This window comes from Bubalus kerabau, chromosome 4 (genome assembly GCF_029407905.1).
Source record: "Bubalus kerabau isolate K-KA32 ecotype Philippines breed swamp buffalo chromosome 4, PCC_UOA_SB_1v2, whole genome shotgun sequence".
In the NCBI taxonomy this organism is placed as follows: Eukaryota; Metazoa; Chordata; class Mammalia; order Artiodactyla; family Bovidae; genus Bubalus; species Bubalus kerabau.
Genome location: NC_073627.1, coordinates 172519620 through 172538210, shown reverse-complemented (window position 1 = coordinate 172538210; position 18591 = coordinate 172519620). Strand labels below are relative to the sequence as shown.

General features: G+C 55.3%; 1 protein-coding gene across 3 annotated transcripts in view; it reads right to left on the bottom strand.

The window, feature by feature from the left end:
* RGS3 (regulator of G protein signaling 3) overlaps nucleotides 1–18591 on the bottom strand; it is a 139847-nt gene that overhangs the window by 85150 nt on the left and 36106 nt on the right. For 2 of the 3 annotated variants that reach the window (XM_055579404.1, XM_055579411.1), the window contains exons 1-6: nucleotides 13047–13193; nucleotides 9208–9289; nucleotides 8347–8452; nucleotides 6744–7095; nucleotides 5810–5849; nucleotides 199–395 (exon numbers count right to left, since the gene is read on the bottom strand). In XM_055579404.1, coding sequence (XP_055435379.1) covers nucleotides 199–395; nucleotides 5810–5849; nucleotides 6744–7095; nucleotides 8347–8452; nucleotides 9208–9289; nucleotides 13047–13100 — 831 coding nt within the window. In that variant the 5' untranslated portion in view covers nucleotides 13101–13193. Of the gene's footprint in view, nucleotides 1–198; nucleotides 396–5809; nucleotides 5850–6743; nucleotides 7096–8346; nucleotides 8453–9207; nucleotides 9290–13046; nucleotides 13194–15877; nucleotides 15934–16557; nucleotides 16649–17967; nucleotides 18029–18591 lie in introns of those variants that run through there. The other variant, XM_055579407.1, reaches the window with a different exon arrangement.

Here is an 18591-nt window from a genome sequence, read left to right as displayed (position 1 = left end):
GCCTCCCTGCCCTCACTCTCCTGTTCCTCCTCCTGGAAGCCTCTGCTCCCTCCATATCACCCCCAGCATCCTGAGCCCCGAAGCTTTTTGGCTTTCCCCCAGTCCTAGAACGAGACACCATCTCTGAGTCCCAGAGCGAAGGGCCCTCTCTCTCTCACCTCCCCCAGAGGGAGCCCTGGGGGTCGGACGTCAGCTCACCTGGACGAAGACGGGGAACACCAGGACCTTAGGGGCCAGGGTGACGTAGGTGCCATAGCTTGAGTGCGGGGTGTGCGGCCTCATGACGGGGCAGTTCTGGTAGTTCCCGCGGCCCTTCATGGTCTGCACTGTCTTCATCAGCCGACACTTCTTCCCCAGGCCCGTGTAAGACTTCCCTTTACTGGGACTCCCTGATTCTGTGGAACAGAGATGGGGGGTACACTGTGAGGCATTTCCATCCCCCCTCCCCCAGCAAAGGCATCGCCTCTGCAGAAACAGGGCACACCGTCTCAGTCCATCAGTTGCCATTTCCAATGGCATCTACCTTGAGCCCAGCCCTGAGCAAGGTGCTGAGAAGGTGGGGAGACCTCAGAAGGAAGTCTCTCTCACACTCTGGGAGGGATACTGACATGCAAACCTCCACCTCCAGGGTGAGGACAGGGCAGGGAACTGCCAGCTATGATAAAGGTGGCCCAGGACCTGAATCAGGCCTATTGGTTTGGCCTCATACTTTGACAAATCAGAAAGTCTCTCAGATTTGAAAAATCAGAAGATCTGACCTCACCAGGCCCACAGACCCACATCAAGCCATCAATCAGCTGGAGCACTCCAGGTGTCAGAGCACGTGTGCCCCTCCAGCCTGCATTCCCACCCTGGGCACACCCAGCACCGCTGACTCCCAGGTCCCTCAAACAAAGAGAGTGGAGGTCCTATCTCCGCAGTGATAGCAGAGACAGTGGGCTTTCCTAGGACATGTGGGGTCGGCCCTCAACTAGCCAAGGGAGCTGGAGCAGCCTGGCTAACTGAGTCAGTCTGAGATAAGGGGTGGCACTGAAGATCCAGTTACTGGGGAAGCCCACCAGCTCTGAGCCAGAGAAGAAAAGAAAGAAAAGAAGGGGCTTCCCTGGTGGCTCAGACAGTAAAGAATCTGCCTGCAATGCAGGAGACCTGGGTTTGATCCCTGGGTGGGGAAGATCCCCTGGAGATGGGAATGGCTACCCACTTCAGTATTCTTGCTGGGAGAATTTCATGGACAGAGGAGCCTGGTGGGCTACAGTCCATGGTGTCAAAAGAATCAGACATGACCGAGCCAGAGGGCTGCACCCAAATCCCACTTCTCTGCTCCCCGCTTGGCAACCACCAGCAACTCACTTCCCTGCTCAGACTCGTGGTTTCCTCACTGCAGTTATAGCACCAAGCTCATGGGCTGGCCATGAGTGCTAAAGGAGGGGCTCCAAGTAGAGCCCCTAGAACAACGCCTGGGACCTGGGTAACGGGCCATGAAAGTGAGCCGCTAACTCATTGTGGTTCTTGTTGTGATTCCTCCACTCGGCAAAGGAAGTTGATCAGGTGCTCCAGGGACACTGGGAAGCCTCGCTTCATCACAGACAGGAAGTACTCCCTGGCTTGGCCATCAGAAATTATTCTCATCAGAAAAGAGAGAAGAGAGGAGAAAAGAGAGAACGAGAATGAACCGACCCCAGGGAAGAAAGCCGAAGGCTGCAGGGAGTCCCTCTATAAGGGGACACTGCAGGACACATGCCCTGCACTGGACAAGGAGTGGCACACAGGTCTTTATCGTGTCTCATCCAATGGGCAGAGGTGCACAACACAGAGTATCTAAAAAGTCAGGAATTCTTGGACATAAGCAAGTAGGAGACAAACTCCAGGGTATTCAAGCTACACACACACCTGAGCCCCTTCCAAGAGTCCCTGCTGCCAGGCGGGCAACTGACCAGCCCTTCCTGATCTGCTTGCCCAGCCCACTAGGTCTCCTTCCACCACCCCTGATCCTGGCAACCAGGGAGTGAACAGGTGACCTGACCCCAGCTACATCTCGGGGAAGCTCCCCACCAACGCGCAGTCCAGGGCCTCAGAGGAAAAACCAGCTCAGAAGGTTTCACCCTTGCTTCCTCCACCCACCCCCTGCCCCTTCTCACAGAGAAAGGTGAGAAAACAAGTCATCCCTCCCCCCCACACACACAAGTGACCACCTATTGCAGCAGTATCTTGGGGCAGCGCTCAAACTATAATAACCTAAACCACTTCCTGCCTCTTCAAGGAGTCACTTAGAGGAGAAAGAGCATGAGCCAGGATGGGGGTGGGGGCCAGATGCATGGCCAGACACTTTCACAGCTCCTCATCTGCTCTGACCCTGGACATCAGCCCCAGAGGGCGCTGTGCTGGCAGCCTCTGCTGAAAGAACCCATGCTGGCCCTCAAACTCGGCACTGGGTTTGAGTTGGACCAGACACCTGAACTGGAGCACTGGCCTCCTCGGAGACTGGCTGTGCAACTCTGAACAGGCTCCATCGCCCTCTTAGCCAGAGTGTTTTCCACTGCTAAGTAGAAATAACACGGACTGCTACCTTGCTGACCCAGGGCAGGCGGGGGCTCCCACAAGAGACCTGATGGGCAAAGGTTTGGTGAATGGTACCAGAGTCTGAGGGCACGAAGATTATAAACCCAAGTCGATGAATAATCTACTCATTAAGGCTGGCATTAAGACGAGGATGCTGGGCCACAAACCGTACCATGAAGGGGGATCCCAGGGTCAGTCTGGAACTAGTCTAATCTGACACAACCAAGCCTAGACCAGACAAGCTGAAACTACACAGGACTGACAAGGCAAAATAGACCAAACTTAGATGGGTTGGGGAGAAGGCAATGGCAACCCACTCTAGTACTCTTGCCTGGAAAATCCCATGGGCGGAGGAGCCTAGTAGGCTGCAGTCCATGGAGTTGCGAAGAGTCGGACACGACTGAGCGACTTCACTTTCACTTTTCACTTTCATGTATTGGAGAAGGAAATGGCAACCCACTCCAGTTTTCTTGCCTCGAGAATCCCAGGGACGGGGCAGCCTGGTGGACTGCCGTCTATGGGGTCGCACAGAGTTGGACATGACTGAAGCGACTTAGCAGCAGCAGCAGCAGATGGGTTGGGTTTGCTAATGCCAAAATCTGGGTCCTGTGGCCCCCGGTCTGACCTTTAAAGGCATCCACTTCTTTCCTTCCCGAGCCCCAGCTGCACAGGGCATCATAGAATCTTCGCCTTGGGCCTAGAAAGTCATGAGTAAGCCACTTGACATATACCCCTGCCTTCAGGAGGGAAGCAGTCCCATTTTATAGTCAAGGCAACTAAGGCCTGGAGTGACTGGAGGACTTGCCTAGGGTCATCTGAACAGTAACTGGTACAAAGTGGGATCACCCTCACCTATGTGGTATGTCTTCGTGTCCCCTGTCCACACACCCTGGATAATGTGTAGCAAGTGGGCTTGATTCTTCAAAACTGATTTTTGAAGTATCTGTTTTAAAGAAACAGTCCAAGTTGTAACCCAGCTATGGAGCTCTGTGAAGGCAAACTCCTTAACTTTCCCAAATGCTACCACTTACACCCTCTGGTCCAAACCCCGATCCACCCCTTCAACACCTGCTTCACTGACTAAGCACAGTAATTACTCAGCTTCTGAGGACAGCCCTGGTAGTCATCCCACCCCAGCAGCAGAGAATCTGAGCCCGGGCCATCTTCACAGGGCAGGGGACAGTGCCAGGGCATCAGCGGGTTGGGAGAAAATGCCAATGACAAGCGGGCAGGCACCCCAGGCCCCGGAAGGGCACCAGACCCTGTTCAACTCAGGTTGGCTCAACCCACTCTCCTGAGAGGAGACCAGGAGACCAGGCAGCCCGGCCAGAGGAGGGGACAGAAGCCGGCACAGTGCTGACAGCCTTGGCCTCTGGAGACCCCTAAGTGCGTTTAAGGGAAGATCTGTGCCCTGAATTCCACCCCTTCCTCTGAACCCGAGGACCAGGAGCCAGGAATGCTCGATCCCTGGTAAGGAGAAAAAAAACGTCCTTGAATTCCCAAATGATTATTCTCATGAAGAATAAATGAAGTCAGGTCAAGTTCTTAATATAATGCATTCAAAAGTTACCATTGTTATTAACAGCATCATCATTTCCTCACTTGTCCCTCTTCCCACGGCCTGCATGACTGTGCCCGTCTTGGTTTGCTAAGTACTGTACTGTCAGAGGTGAACCAAAGCCTGGATAGGAGTTGGGAGGACACCAGGAGGCGTCTCTCAAGAAGGATCCACACCTGCCGGCCTCCAGGGACACACACCTGTCCACCTCCCTTCCCCCCTGAACAGTCTGCAAACCCTCAGTGGCAACCAAAGTCAATCCCCTTCAGTCGGTCACTCAATTAAAATTCTGTTGAGTACCTGCTGTTTGTCAGACCCTGGGACCAGCACCAGACACATGGAGAGGAGCAGGCCTAGGCCCTGCCCTTAATGGGGTCACCGTTTAGCAGTGATGTCTCCTCTTTAACCTAATGCACCAACTCAGCGTTGAAACATTATCAGACATCTCTCTGGAAGGAACACGGATTCACTTCCAACCAATCAAGCCCAAACACCCAAATGCCCCACCTGGAGAGAATGAAGATGCCTTCCATTCTCAACCCTGAGCCTGGTGGCAGCCCTTTCCCCCCAAAAGACACCTGCTCTCAGCAAGCATCTTCGTGCTACTGACAGAGGGGACTGGGAGGGAGCAGGTCGGCAAGTGGCTGGGAAAAGGCCATTCTCAAGGCAGAAGGTCTCAAGGAAATCAGGGTCAGTACCATGGACTACCAGGCAAGGCTGGTCTCAACCTTCCAGATCCCATCTGGCCTTCAGCCATTGCAGAAAGGACCTAAAAGCATACCCAGCCCGCTCCAGCATCAACTCTGACACCCAAGGCCTCCTGGGAGAAGGTGCTGGTTTTGAGACCAGCTTCTCTCACTGGCCCTTAAAAACTAAGGCCAGGATTTTCTGGACAAGAGAGAAAAATCCATTGAAACAGCAGAGACGTTTGTGCACTTCAAAGACAACTATCTTCTGTGTAGCATCGCTCAGTAAACAGACTGCTACTCAAAACCATTATCTCCCTTATCCGTTCTGACAACCCTCTAAAGTGGGAATTATCAGCCCTGTTTTATAGATAAAGAAACCGAGATTCAGTGACGGGTCATTAGTTGTTTAAACTCACACAACTCCAATTTGAGACCTCCCAGCTCTGAATTCCATGCCTCTTTCCTGTGTCAGCCTGACCACGGTGCCTAAGCACCTTACACTTAGTAACGTTGGTTGAGGGGCTTCCCTGGTGGCTCAGTAGTAATCTGCCTGCAATGCAGGAGATGGAGGAGACACAGGTTCAATCCCTGGGTTGGGAAGATCCCCTGGAGGAGGGCATGGCAACCCACTCCAGTATTCTTGCCTGCAGAATCCCACAGAGGAGCCTGGTGAGCTGCAGTCCATGGGATCGCAAAGGGTCGGACTGAAGCAACTGAGCACACGCATATACCATGTTGGGCGAATCTCAGCTGAGTGCCTGAGTTCTGAACACTGTCTCCTAGGCTGCTCTGAAAAGATGCCCTCGCCTCCTTCTCAGTTCAGGATCCGAGGAAGAAAGACATTGGCTCAGTGAGGGAGGAGAGGGCCCAAGAGGAGACAGTCTGTGTCAGTCTGCGGGGGGGTCCTGACTCTGTTGGGAAGGCCTCCCAGCCAGAGCTGGAGGCAGCTGACCTCGCCATCTCTCTGGGGCTCGGAGGGCAGGGCAGCAGAGGACAGACTCACCTTCAGGGATGGCGTCCTCCTGGTACACAGGCCGCAGCAGCTGCAACGGAAAGACAGAGAACCCCTCAGCCCAGCCACGGGGCAGACAACTAGGCAGGCTGCTCAGCCCTGGCCTGGGGAGAGCAGGGAAGCTCCTCAGGGCATGAGGGCAAGACCGCCATCCTGCTAAGGAGCCAAGAGGGGGCTTGTAGGGAACATAGGCTCTAGAATCCTCCAGAATGTTTGAGTATAGTGAGGCTTTAGCTGTCATCGAGTTTAATCCCTTGGCTAGATCCCCAATTTCCTTGATGGCAACTTGTTCCAAAGCGTGTGCTGTGGAACACTGGCCCTAGGGATGCTAACAACTCTGCTACAGAGGGTGAAGCCATCGGGGGAGTTTGGGAACCACTCGGGCGAACAAGGGTGAACCACCTTCTTCACTGCAGATGCCCTCAGAGCCTCAAACAGGCGGGCACGCACTGGGAATCTGCTCCAAGAGGAAGAGAGTAGGAGGTATTTCTCAAGCTTACTTGACCTCAGGACACATTTTACCCAGAGTATCTCAGGGGAACAGCGTCTTGGGATACACACACACCATCATCCCACCGCACCATCTTGAAGTTCCTTCGACAGGCGCTCAGCGCCCACCATGTGGCCCATTCTGCTATGGAAAAGCGCCATCTGGCAGAAGGCGCTTCCTTCTTTTGAGGTGCAATCTTCCACCCTGTGACATCCCCTGGTCCTGGATCTGTGTCCTGAGACCACAAAGACCCAGCTGCTCCCTCTGCCCAGGACAGCCCGAGAGGACGGCCCTGTGGAGTTAACGCTTACCCCGCGTCCCTGCTCCCTACACCGAGCCCCTGGGAGGCTCTTCCCAACACAGCTGAGTCTTTGCCTCTTCTGGCTTCACTCGGGGATCCCAGCCCTTCGCCTTCCCGGAACCGGCCGTCCATACCTGGCTCCCGGGGTTCAGCGGGGCCAGGATGATGTAGTTGGGGTCGGCGGGGGCCGTGGCGCGGGACAGCGCGGGCAGAGTGTGCTGGCCCCCGCGCTTGGTCAGCTCGGAGTAGCGCTCCCAGCCGCCGAGCAGCAGCCCGTCGGAGCTCTCACACACCAGGTGGCAGCTGTGGCGTTGCTCCGGCCGGGCCTGGGCCCCGTGGGTGCAGTTCTTCTCCCGCTTATTGGGGGGCGACAGGAGGTCGAGGGTCGACTTGCAGGAGGCTCGTCGCAGGACCCCTCCGTCTGGCCCTGGCTTGACTTGGGGCACCATGCGCCATACAAGCAGGATGATCTCGCTGGGGCAGCTCCTGGAAGTGCGGGGAGCGGGGATCACAAAGAGACATTGAGTCTGCTGCTGCTGCTGCTGCTGCTGCTAAGTCGCTTCAGTCGTGTCCGACTCTGTGCGACCCCACAGACGGCAGCCCACCAGGCTCCTCCATCCCTGGGAATCTCCAGGCAAGAACGCTGGAGTGGGTTGCCATTTCCTTCTCCAATGCATGCATGCATGCTAAGTCGCCTCAGTCGTGACAGACTCTGTGTGACCCCATGGACAGCAGCCCACCAGGCTCCTCTGCCCACAGGATTCTCCAGGCAAAAATACTGGAATGGGTTGCCATTTCCTTCTCCAGAAGTTGAGTCTGGGGGAGACCTAAGTCAGGCAGGGTAGGGGCCTGTGGGGGCAGAAAGAAAGAGAGGGGAAGGGGGCAGGGGCAGCCCCCAGTGCTAGAACAGGAAAGGATGCAGAGGCCAGCTAAAGCAGAGACAGCAAAGGGGTCCCTGAGGTCAATTCAAGTTGACTGGCAGGGGCTGGGAAGGGCATTGGTAATAAAAAAAGAAGACCAGATTCAACTAGTGATGTTCCTCCTGAACACAAAGTACAAGCAAGCAAGCCGCCTGTGTAAACCCCGCACCCAGTCATTCTAGAAGCAAACCTAAAATGGGACTGTAACTCAGAGGGTCAAAATTGAGGGGTCCCATACATTTTAAGTCTTCCCTGGTGGCTCAGATGGTAAAGACTCTGTCTGCAATGCGGGAGACCTGAGTTCGATCCCTGGGTGGGGAAGATCCCCTGGAGAAGGAAATGGCAACCCATTCTAGTATTCTTGCATGGAGAATCCCATGGACTGGCGGGCTACAGTCCATGGGGTCGCACAGAGTCAGACACAACCAACCCAGTATGTACCAGGATAGATTTTAAAGAATAACTGTTTAATTATACAACTGAAAAATCTCTGCAACATCTACCCAGCCTAGAAAACAGAAGGCTTAGCTCTGAGGTAGCAGAACTAATGAGCTCAAGGAGAAAGCGACCCCCTGGAGCCACACCATGAACCACAGGGTGTGTCTGAGAGCTTCTTCCCCCACTGTTTGCTCTGGGATTCAAATTCGCTTGGAGCCTGAACCTTCCAGTTTCAGGCCAAGTAACTGATTTCCTGAGGAGCAAAGCAAATGGCTCGCAGCTGTGAAGGAGGGACGGGCCAGGCGTGTGCCCAGGGCTGGGGAGGAGAGGGGAGGTGCGAGGCAGCCCCAAGCCCCAGGCCGCCCGCCGCCCTGGTCACCGGATCTCGTGAGCCAGCTCCACGCATTTCCAGTGCTCCACAGGCCTCTCATTCAGCCGCAGCACCGTGTCCAGCTGCTGCAGCCCTGCCCGCTCCGCCGGGCCCCCTGCAGGGACAAAGAAAACTCCTGGAGCCCACGACCCCCTCAGAGGGCCTGGGGTCCTTTGCCTCCACAGTGGCCTTGGACAAGGATCGCTCCCCTCTGTTTCTTCATCTGTGAATGAGGGCCTGACCTTGGAGGTGCTCAGGAAGGATCTTGAAGGAGGCACCCCTTTGCCTTCATTTCCTCCCTGCCCGCAGACCCAGTACTGGCTGACCTCTCTGCTGCCAACCTCCCCACCAGGCCCCCTCCCTCCCCAGGAGCTCCCACCCTTCAAGAACCCTTCCTTGCTGCCAGGCTCAAGGCAAGGGGGGCCCCCAGATCGCCACGTCCCAGCTTCTCCTCTTAGGATGCTCACTCTGTGACTGGAAGTCTTTTCTTTGTGAAAAGTAGAGAGGGAATGACTATTTTAAAGGGCTCATCAGGCTGGACTAGGATAAAATACTGATTCCAAATCAAGTTCATAAATGATTCTCATTTTCCCATGCAGCCATTGCTGAAAATATAGGTTTAGTTCCTGTTTGAAATGACTAGGAAACAAAATATAAAAGCCTATCTTCACTTTGATTAAAAACAAAACAAAACAAAAAAAGAGTAGGTGTATTTTCATAGACCTCACTTTCATCTGTGGTCATTTAAAAATATTATTCTTTTCATTTTGAAAGGCCAGGACTCTTCAATCCGGGGCTGGGGCTCCCCTTTCAGTTCCAACATCTTGTTTGCTAAGCCCGGGGCCGCCATCACCCAAGATGCTCACTCACCGGAATCCACAGCCTGGACTCGGACCGGAGAGTCACAGCAGATGGTGAAGCCAAAGCCGTCCTTCCCCCGTGGGATGGTGATCTAGGACACAGCCCTGCCCAGTTAATCCCAGAAGCCGGGAGGCTGCGCCTCTGCTCCAAGGTCGGGAAGCCCACGGGCCCCACCCCAGAGCCACCTTCCTCTCCAAGGTTTTTGGAGCCAAGAAGGAGGCTGGCCGGCCCCTCGCCGCCCCTATCTCGGCCCAGGCGTCTTGAGCACTGGGTTGCGGGCCAAGTAGGAAGGCTGGGAGCTCAGGAGGTAAGCCAGGCCCGGGACCGCCAGAGCCCCGGAAGGGTGCATGTCACCATCTTCAGCCCTGGCAGACACGTGACCTAGCCCTTTACCTGAGGGCCTGCCGCACTGCCTGGCTCCACCTTGCCTGAGCCCCACTGCTTGCTCAGTCCTTTCCTCCCTCCCCCAGCGGCTCATGGAGCATTGCCCCAGTGCTGGCCCTGCGCTGAAGGCTGAGAGACGAAGCTGAGCTGCCAGTTACCCTCCCAGAACACAGGGGAGGGAAGACAGGGATGCACACACTCACTCTCAGGCCAAGGGGCGGGGGACACATCCTGGGAGGGTCTCAGGGCCATCTACGGTCAGGGCTTCCAGGTATCCAGTGAGGGATCCCAGCTGAGGGGGCAAGTGAGGGCACAGTCCCAGCTGAACCTGAACTAGCCGGTGACCTCCCTGTGCCTGCTGCGGCCTGTGTGCATGGCAGGTCCACAATCCCTCCTTTCAGGAGTTCCCTGAGAGGGCCCTGCCATCTGCATGCTCCTGTCAAAGCAACAGGCAATTCCTGGTCTTATGCAGGTCTCTCCAAAGCAAAGTGGGACATGATGAACCTTAGAGCAAAAGGTGAGGAGGGTGCTAGGAAGACTCCTCCGTGCTTTGACTTTAGAAGACAGACTTGGTGCACGGCAGGAGCCAGCCAGCGCTCTGTTCGTGCGGATGGCATGGCAGTGTCCCACCAGCAGCGGTCTGCTGGTTTACTTTAGTGTGGCCTTGCTGCGGGCCCCCTCTGCACACCCCAGTTAGGCTTTGGGGGGCGTGCAGAAGGCCTAGCCCCTGCTCATTCCAAGAGCGATTCCTGGCTGCTCAGAGCAGGGCTATGAGAGCCACAGACTAAGGCAATTGAAGTCAGAAAAGGGGTCTGGCTCCCTGGACGTGGGGTGGGCCCTGGTACAGCACAGGGAAAGGGCACCCCCACCCTCACCCCAGGCAGGCTGAGGAGGAAGCCAGCTCAGCAACCCTGGAGGAGCTCAAGGGTCACAGCCTTGTGAGAAGACTTCTATCTCCTTCCTTTAAGGGCTGCCTCTTCCAGGTTGGGCGCCTGGCATTCACCTGCCAGTTGACCTGAAGGCCAGGCATGGGAAAGGGGAGGGCCAGGGAGCCTGGGGTGGCCAAGGCACTTGGATGCTGTCAGGAGGCCCCTGAGGCTCTGCTTCCCACCAGCCCTGGGCCTGGATTCAAAGCGAGTTTGTAAAACAGGAAATCTGACAGACAAGGGGAAGGGGTGGGGGGGGCAGGAAAATACCCCGTTCCCATAAGAATTCTGGGAAAACACACAGCTAAGGCAGGAAGAGAAAAAAATGGAAAGAAAGAAAGAAAAACAAACTCTGGAGTGAGTGCGGAAAGCCCAGGCTGAAGCCAAGGGACGATGACAGGAGACCAGTCCACTCCAGGTGACCGGCGGGGACTTTAGGGGCCTTAGGGTGACCCTCAACCCAGGCCGAAGCTGGGATGCCAGCACTGTCCCCATCACCCCAGTGAGGGCCATGGCCCCTCCTGCCGGGGGCACGGCTCTGAAAAACAGGCCCCAGTGCCTAGTGCTGACAGTCTGGGTTCAGGCCTCCAGGGCTGAATCTGGAGAACAGGAGGGTGTGCGAACAAAGCAGCCTGCTCCCACATCCAGGCAGGACTATGGACAGGAGACCCCTCTGCCTTTCTCGGCACCAGCCTGAGCAGAGCCAGTCCAGATAACAGTCCAGGCCAGCTGGGAAGAGGGGAAGAAGAGAGGGTGTGTGCTTGGTGCGAGGGGTGGGATTGCGAGAAGGAAGCAGGATCATGCTCTGTCCATCGTGACCACCAACCTCGCTGACAGTCTTCAGAGAACATGATCATCACTGCAGCCCTGATGCAGGGCTGGTTTTAGTGTGGCCATTTTACAGAGAAGAAAACCAAGGTCTAAAGTAAATGAAGCTCTCAGGGTCAGGAGGCAAGGGGAGCAGCCCTGCCCTAGCTCTGGGATCTCAGCAACTCCTAGCAGAGGCCATCCTTCCAGGGTGGGTTTTGCTGTTTCCTGTCCAGAGCAGGAATTGCTACTGCTCCCAGATCTCTCCCATGCCAGCACCTCCATTCTACCCTCCTGCCTGGTTTCAGACCTTCTATCATGGAGGGTCATAGATTTCAACCCCAATCCCCAAATGCCACATTTATTGAACACCCTGCACTGAGCACTTCACACACATTCCCTTTACTCTCACAGGCATCATCACATCATCATCCTATTCCATTGACGGGAAGACTGAGGCTCAGGGAGGTAGATATCATGCACAAGAGCTGGAGCTCAAAAAGGGCGGAACTGGATGAGAGCCTGGGTCTGGCACAAAGCGAGTGCCCTCAGCCCTGCACCACATTCTGGCAGAGGATCCGTTTGGAACTTCAGTCTTGGAGCCCTGGGCACAGACTTGGGGGCACTCATGCCTGACTCTACTCCGACTACCAGCGAGCCCCGGTCCTCAGACCTGTGGTCCCACATGACCCAGGACTTCTCAACCTCCCAGCCAGTGCCCCCTCTGCCTCACCACCCTACCACCCAGGTGCCAGTGTCGCCAGGGCTGCTCCGCAGGCTCTGGAGGGTGAGAGAGCCCTGAGAGCTGGGGACTGCAGAGAGAACACACATGTCCCGCATGAGGTTCCGGAGGCCCCCTCGCAGCATCTCCCCAGACCTAAGCCTGCCTGTTTGAAAGAGTTCATGACCCAGATTCCAGTCTGTTCATTAAAACACAGAGGGACGTTGTATACTAAAGAGTCATCCCACAGTCCCATCAGTTTGGATATTCCCAAAATCTGGACATCCCTTGCCTTCACCCTGCCTACACCATGCCTTTTTTATAAGAAAAAAATGTCCCTCATGTTTCAGAAGAGTCCTGGGGGCTGAGGGATCATCCTTCCCACGCTGCCCCACATCCTAACGGTGGAGCCTCAGAGGCAAAACCTCAGTGAAGCTGAGCTCTGGACCCACCTCAAGGCATCACAGCTCCCGGGGAGGAGAAATATGTGTGCATACAGACACATAGACACAGCCTATCTCACACACAAGCGCACACCAACACATGCTAAAACACAATCGAACATACATGACACAAGACAGGCGCTGCCGTCCCATCAGAAGTAGGAAAAGTTAGCAAAAAAAAAAAAAAACCCAAAAAACACAAATCCAGTTTCTCAGCCACCTAGCCACTTCCAGTCTTGGGCTGGAGATGCTCTTTGTATCGCACACTCCTCCCAAGTAAAAATGACAGAAAATCTACTAGATGATCTCGGTTCAGACACCACCCCACCAGTGGTTAGGATGGCACAGGGCTGGCCTCGGCTGCCCCTAGGGAGGGGCGGCAGGTACAGGCTACCTGGGGTCCAGTTCCTGCCTCTGTCCTCCCGCCACATCACAATGAACCTGTGAGGGGCAGGAGGAGGGAAGGAAGGCCCTGAGGGAAGAGAAGCCCTTCTTGGTGAGCCCCCACCCCTGACCCCTAAAGACACCCCGTGGACCACTCCCCCCGCCCAGGGGTCAAGTACCCACCTGGCGGTAGCGGCGCTCCGAGCACACCTTGCAGAGCCCATTGAAGCGGTTCATGACTGCGGGTCCTGCCTCGGCCGCCGCCCCATGAAAACCCGGCTCTCCCCACGGCAGTGGGAGCCCGCACTGCGCCCTGTCAGCCTGGCATGACCGCCCTGGGAAGCCCGCCCCACAGAAGAATGGCAGGAAATCACCTCTCACCTCCCCAAGCCCTGTCTGTGCTGTGTGCCTCTGCACGATAAGCCCGAAGGCTTCCTGAAACCTCCGAATGACAAGGAAGAGGGAGAGTTTTATATTAAAATTCCTGTCAACTAGTTAGTATTCCCCCAGCCCTGGCGGGGAGAGGGCGTCTTTGTTCTGGCTGCATTCTCCGCCATGGGCCACTTTGTGATTACAGAGTTCTCACAAACACTCCTGGCTGGAGGGGAACCCAGGCAGAAAACACGGCCCACTCTGCAACAACGCCGCCTCCCCCTGCAAATCCCAGGGTCCTCCGTAGCAAACACAGGTAATGAACTCAGCCTAAGGACTTAAGGATGCTTGGGACGGGGTGGGGTGGGGTGGGGGCTGCACCCACAGACTTTCCAGGTCAAGACAGGGAATACGAAACATTTTGAGTCTGCCTGCCACCCGGAAGGCACTTAAAAGTCAGTTTTCTCATCCATGTACATGGGCTGCTTTAAGGAGCTCGTGTGAAAGCATTAGCCGCCCAGTCGTGTCCAACTCTTCAGTGACCCCATAGACTGTAGCCTGCCAGGTTCCTCTGTCCATAGGATTTCCCAGGCAAGAATACTGGACTGGGTTGCCATTTGATGACAGACCATAAAGTCAAGTCAGGAAGGGATTTCCAGTCACTAGATAATCCAGCCTCCTCCCTTTACTGGTGAAGAAGTGGGGGCCTGGAGCCATTGAGATGACAAGCAGGGCAGGATGGGGCTGGGATCAGAGCCCCAGTCTTGATCTCTGACTTGTAGAGCAGAGCCTGGGGAGCCAAGAGCCCCTTCCACCCACCTGAGGAAAACGACCCCGCCACTCACATCCTTGATGCCAGGGAGGGTCCCTCGGTCCAGCCCAGCTTTGCTTGCTGTGACAGTGGGCAGGTCACCCCAGTCTCTCAGCCTCCATCACCCCATGCACACCTTTCAGGATTCTCCCTGTGCCCTCGCCAAGCCTCTGACAATCACCCCCAGCTTGCTGAGTCCTACGGACATCTCCGAGTATACAAACCCAGGAAAATCAAACACACCTCGCAAGGATGCATCTATGTGCAAAGTCCGGCCTGAAGCAGGACTCTCCCAGGTCACCTAGAAACCTGCAGTGTTGATGCTCACGCAATTCCCATGAATCCCCAGGGACATTCCCAGGTCACCATCCCCTCTGTGCTCAGCATGTACGGAAAGGGGCCTTTCAGCTCCCACACTGAAGCTGGAGGAAAGCTTTGAAACTCGGCACGAAGCCACAGAAAACAGACCTGGCGAGTTACTCTAATACTGTACTATCCTATATGGGAGCGATTAGACACAAGTTGCAGTTGAAATTAAAATTAATTCAAATTAAGTAAAATTTAAAATTCAGGTCTTTGGTCATACTAGCCACATTTCAAGTGCTCAGTAGCCATAGGTGGCTAGTGGCTGCCGTACTGAACATCACAGCTCTAGACTGTACACTCCATGAGGACAGGGACCTCTGAACTGTAGACAGCTATAGGTCAGCACCTGGCACAAAGCCTGGCCCATGTAGATGTTCAATAAATATCTAATGAATGAGGCACTTCCCTGGTGGTCCAGTGGCTAAGACTCTGCGCCCCCAAAGTCGGTGGAGGGGGGGCAGGTTCAATCCCCTGTCAGGGAACTAGATTCCACACACCACAACTGAAGATCCCACATACTGCAACTAAGACCCAGCACAGCCAAATAAATAAATATATTTTTTAAAAACCCTAATGAATGAATGAGTGAATGATTTGAGTAAATGAAACGGAGAATGTCTTAGAGATAATAATACACCTAAATGTCACATGTTCTCACGGAAAACATCACTGTCCTGTTTTCCCAACTAGGCCACTTGCAGGAGGCAGGCATACCTGAAGCCGTAATTCAGAGGCCACCTCTGCTACTTGCTGGCTTGTGGCCATGGAGAGTGACCTAACATCTCTGAACCTTACACATCCCATTCATCTGGGGGATTGGTAGTTAACAACCACCTCAGAGGTGGCACTGAGGGTATGTTAGGGAACAACAGCTGGCCTGCTCAAGCGCTGGGAGCTTGTTTCTCCATGTCTGAGTTAGGGAAAACCAGAGATCACTTCCCATGGCCGGCAAAGAGATGGATTTGGATAAATATCCCAGAATCCCCGTGGGAAGGTTCCTCTCCAGATTCGAAGCCCTAAAGAAGTGAGAACCCATCTCATGGTCTCAGGCTCCGTGACAGCCACTCCATGACACCAGAGGAGGGGTAGCGGGGTGCCGAATCTGAAGGGGAGATGGGTCACAGCACTTGGGGGAAGCAAGGGTCTGAGGGAACCTCAGGAAGGAGGATTTGACTTCAAGAGACCGGAAGTCAGTACGACGCAGACGCTTCCATCTCCAGGGACTGGGGCCTGGCTCTCTCCCTACTCCTGCATCAAGTGTGAGTAACCCGAGGAAAGCACAGAAATAACCTCTTAAAAATGCACCAACTTCCTGGGTCTCCAAGCATCAAGTGACTCGGAGTCTCAGGCACCAAACCCTGCCTTGTTCAGGGGTCTCCTGGGCCAAGGGACTGACCAGAAGCAGGTTAGGGCCCAGAGCAGTGCCCAGGGCCCGTCAGTCCTGCCCAGGCTTGGGCCCACCTACCTTGAGTTTCTCCCCGTTCTCAGCATCCTCACCTCCCGGCATGCTCAACAGCGGTTCTGGAAGGTGACACAGCAGAGTCAGAAAGTCTCTACTGGCATCTAAGCACCCGTCCCACAGACCACCCAGAGGCCCAGGCCAGGGTGCCAGGCCCACGTGGTGGCTCAGGTCACTGCTGGCCTCCAGGGTGTGGCAGTGCCCCAGCTCGGGCCAGGCAGAGGTCAGGAGCCAGGTCTGTGTGCAGGAAGGGCAGAGCACAAGGCGAAAATCCTCAGGCCCCACAGCAGGGCCCACACAGCCTGTCTGCAGAGGTGGGTGCCCCAAGGTCAGCCAGGCAGCCTGTAGGGGGTCCTGAGACCACTGACCCTGAGGAGGGGGCCACGCAGGAAGGTCCAGAAGCCCAGCCCTCCGTGATCTAGAGGCCAGGGGAGCTGAGCCACTTGGGGTCAGGCCACAACCCTCTCCAAGGAAAGCCCAACCAGAAAAGTAAAGGTATCATGGATGTGAGACTGCGTTCTGGCAGGTGCCGGTGAGAAGTTCCTGGACCCAGGGTCTGGTGGCGGCCTGGGGCGAGGTGACTCATGCCACAGAACACAGTGACCCACGCTACCATGCAGGAAGGGAGGAGGCGAGCCCCGGGCCAGCAGAGTGTCTGGGCAGAATTAAAGGTGGTGTGCACGCACCTCTCAGGGGCCGCAGTCTCCGCCTGGCCACCTTCAGGTGCTTGGTCCAGCCCAGGGCCTCCCCCAGCAGGTAGTACCAGCCATTGACCTCCTGTCACGAGAGAAGGCGTGACATTCTCAGAGAAGGCAGAGGGCACGGGGCAGGCAGCCACCGATCTGCTGAGTGCCTCCCTCAGGAGCAGAATCTCTGCAGGGACAGACACGCAAGCCTCCCTTCCACAAAGGGAGCTGCCATGCCTGCACCTCCGGGAAGCCCTTCCTGAAGGCACAGCGGGTCCTCCCCTTTGCTGAATTCCCACCGTCTCTTGTCCCTGAAGAGCAAGTCAACCCACAGGCCCACCTCCCCAGCTAGGCTGTGCAAGGTTCTGTGATGTGCCTAGCACTGTTCCTAGTACACAGAAAGTGAAAGTGTTAGTCACTCATTCATGTCTAACTCTATGCGACCCCATGGACTGTAGCCTGCCAGGCTCCTCTGTTCATGGAATTCTCCAGGCAAGAATACTGGAATAGGTTGCCATTTCCTTCTCCAGGGGATCTTCTCAATCCAGGGATCAAACCCAGGTCTTCCACACTGCAGGCAAATTCTTTACCATCTGAGTCACCAGGAAAGCCTGGTACACAGAAGGAGCAAAATAAAGGTTGACAAAACAGAAGGGAGGGAAGGGAGGAAAACAGGCAACCTGAGGCTCCTGAGCAGGCTCCAGGTGGGGGTGGAGGGACATCTCCACCCAAGAAGGAAAGCCAAGGCTGCAGTTAAGATATCTGAGACCCACATGCAGAATAGAGTCCTCAGCCACCTACCCCAGACTTCACTTCCAAGACGCAGAGCTGGGTGGCAGGATGGAGCAGGTCACCAGGACATCTCCAGGGATGTGCGAGAGGAGCACTCCCTTCCCTGCTCAAAAGCCTCCAGTGCGGGGAGTGCAGTCCAAGTAGAGGTGGGTAAGGGTCTGGCCATCCAGAGACAAGGCCCTCCAGATCCCAGAGTCCTCACCTGCCTGAAGGAAAGCTCCACCAGGACACTCACTCCATCCCCGAGCACTAGCTAGGCCCAGAAACACAAGCCTGGGCCCACAACATCAAGGGGCTTCTGGAACAGACTACGAGAAGCACCCAGCCTTCATCCTCCAGGGCAGGGACTGCTCTGAGCTCTGAAGGACCTACCAGTGTCCTTAGAGAAGACACTGGACTCAGAGCCTCCTGGGAAGACTTGGAGCCGCCACACAACTGGTCTGTGATATCAAAGAGCTAAGATGAGGGAGCGATGATCACGCGGGTGACAGTGTGGTCTCAGTGGGGTACCATCTCAGAGATAGAAACCCCGCCCCAGGGCTTCCAGACAAAGGCCTCTGCCTATACCAGCCCCGGCCGAGGTGGCCTGACTCTACCAGAAGCTTCCCTTGGACCCACCTTGTCCGGAGTCAGGAGGGACTTCACCCCGAAGCTCATGCAGCCGATAAGTCCACTTTGTCTGGGAGAACAAGAAACGCTCGCATCAGTACCTTCTCATCGCACTGTATCAAGAGGCCAACTGTCAAGTGTAACATAGGTTTGCCTGGTGCACTGCGGTTTACAAAGCACTTTCACCTGCATCATTTCATTTGATCTTTCCAACTCTGTGAGTTAGGCTGGAGTGGAGCTATTCTCTCCATTTCACAAAGGAAAAAACGGAGGCTGAGTTGATCCCCTTCCTAAGGTAACAGGACTTACAGTAGTTGAGCCCCAAGGGAAACCCATCAGAGAAGCTCAGAACTACGTTGGAGGTTTGAGTTGTTCTGGTACTGTGGGTCTGAAGAGCTGGTCCCCACAGGGAATTTCAGCTCACACATCAGCTGGTGATGCTGAATTCAGGAGAAAAGTGATGGGACCTAAAGCTCAAGAAGCTTTGTTTTGGGTCCAGGCAGGAGCTGGTTAGTGCTCGGACAGTTTCAAATCAAGGTTCAAACCAGCCTGACACACAAAAGTTCCCAATACCAATCTGCCTTGACTGCCAGCTGGGCAAGTAGACATGAGCCAAGGTCAGAACTCATAGGA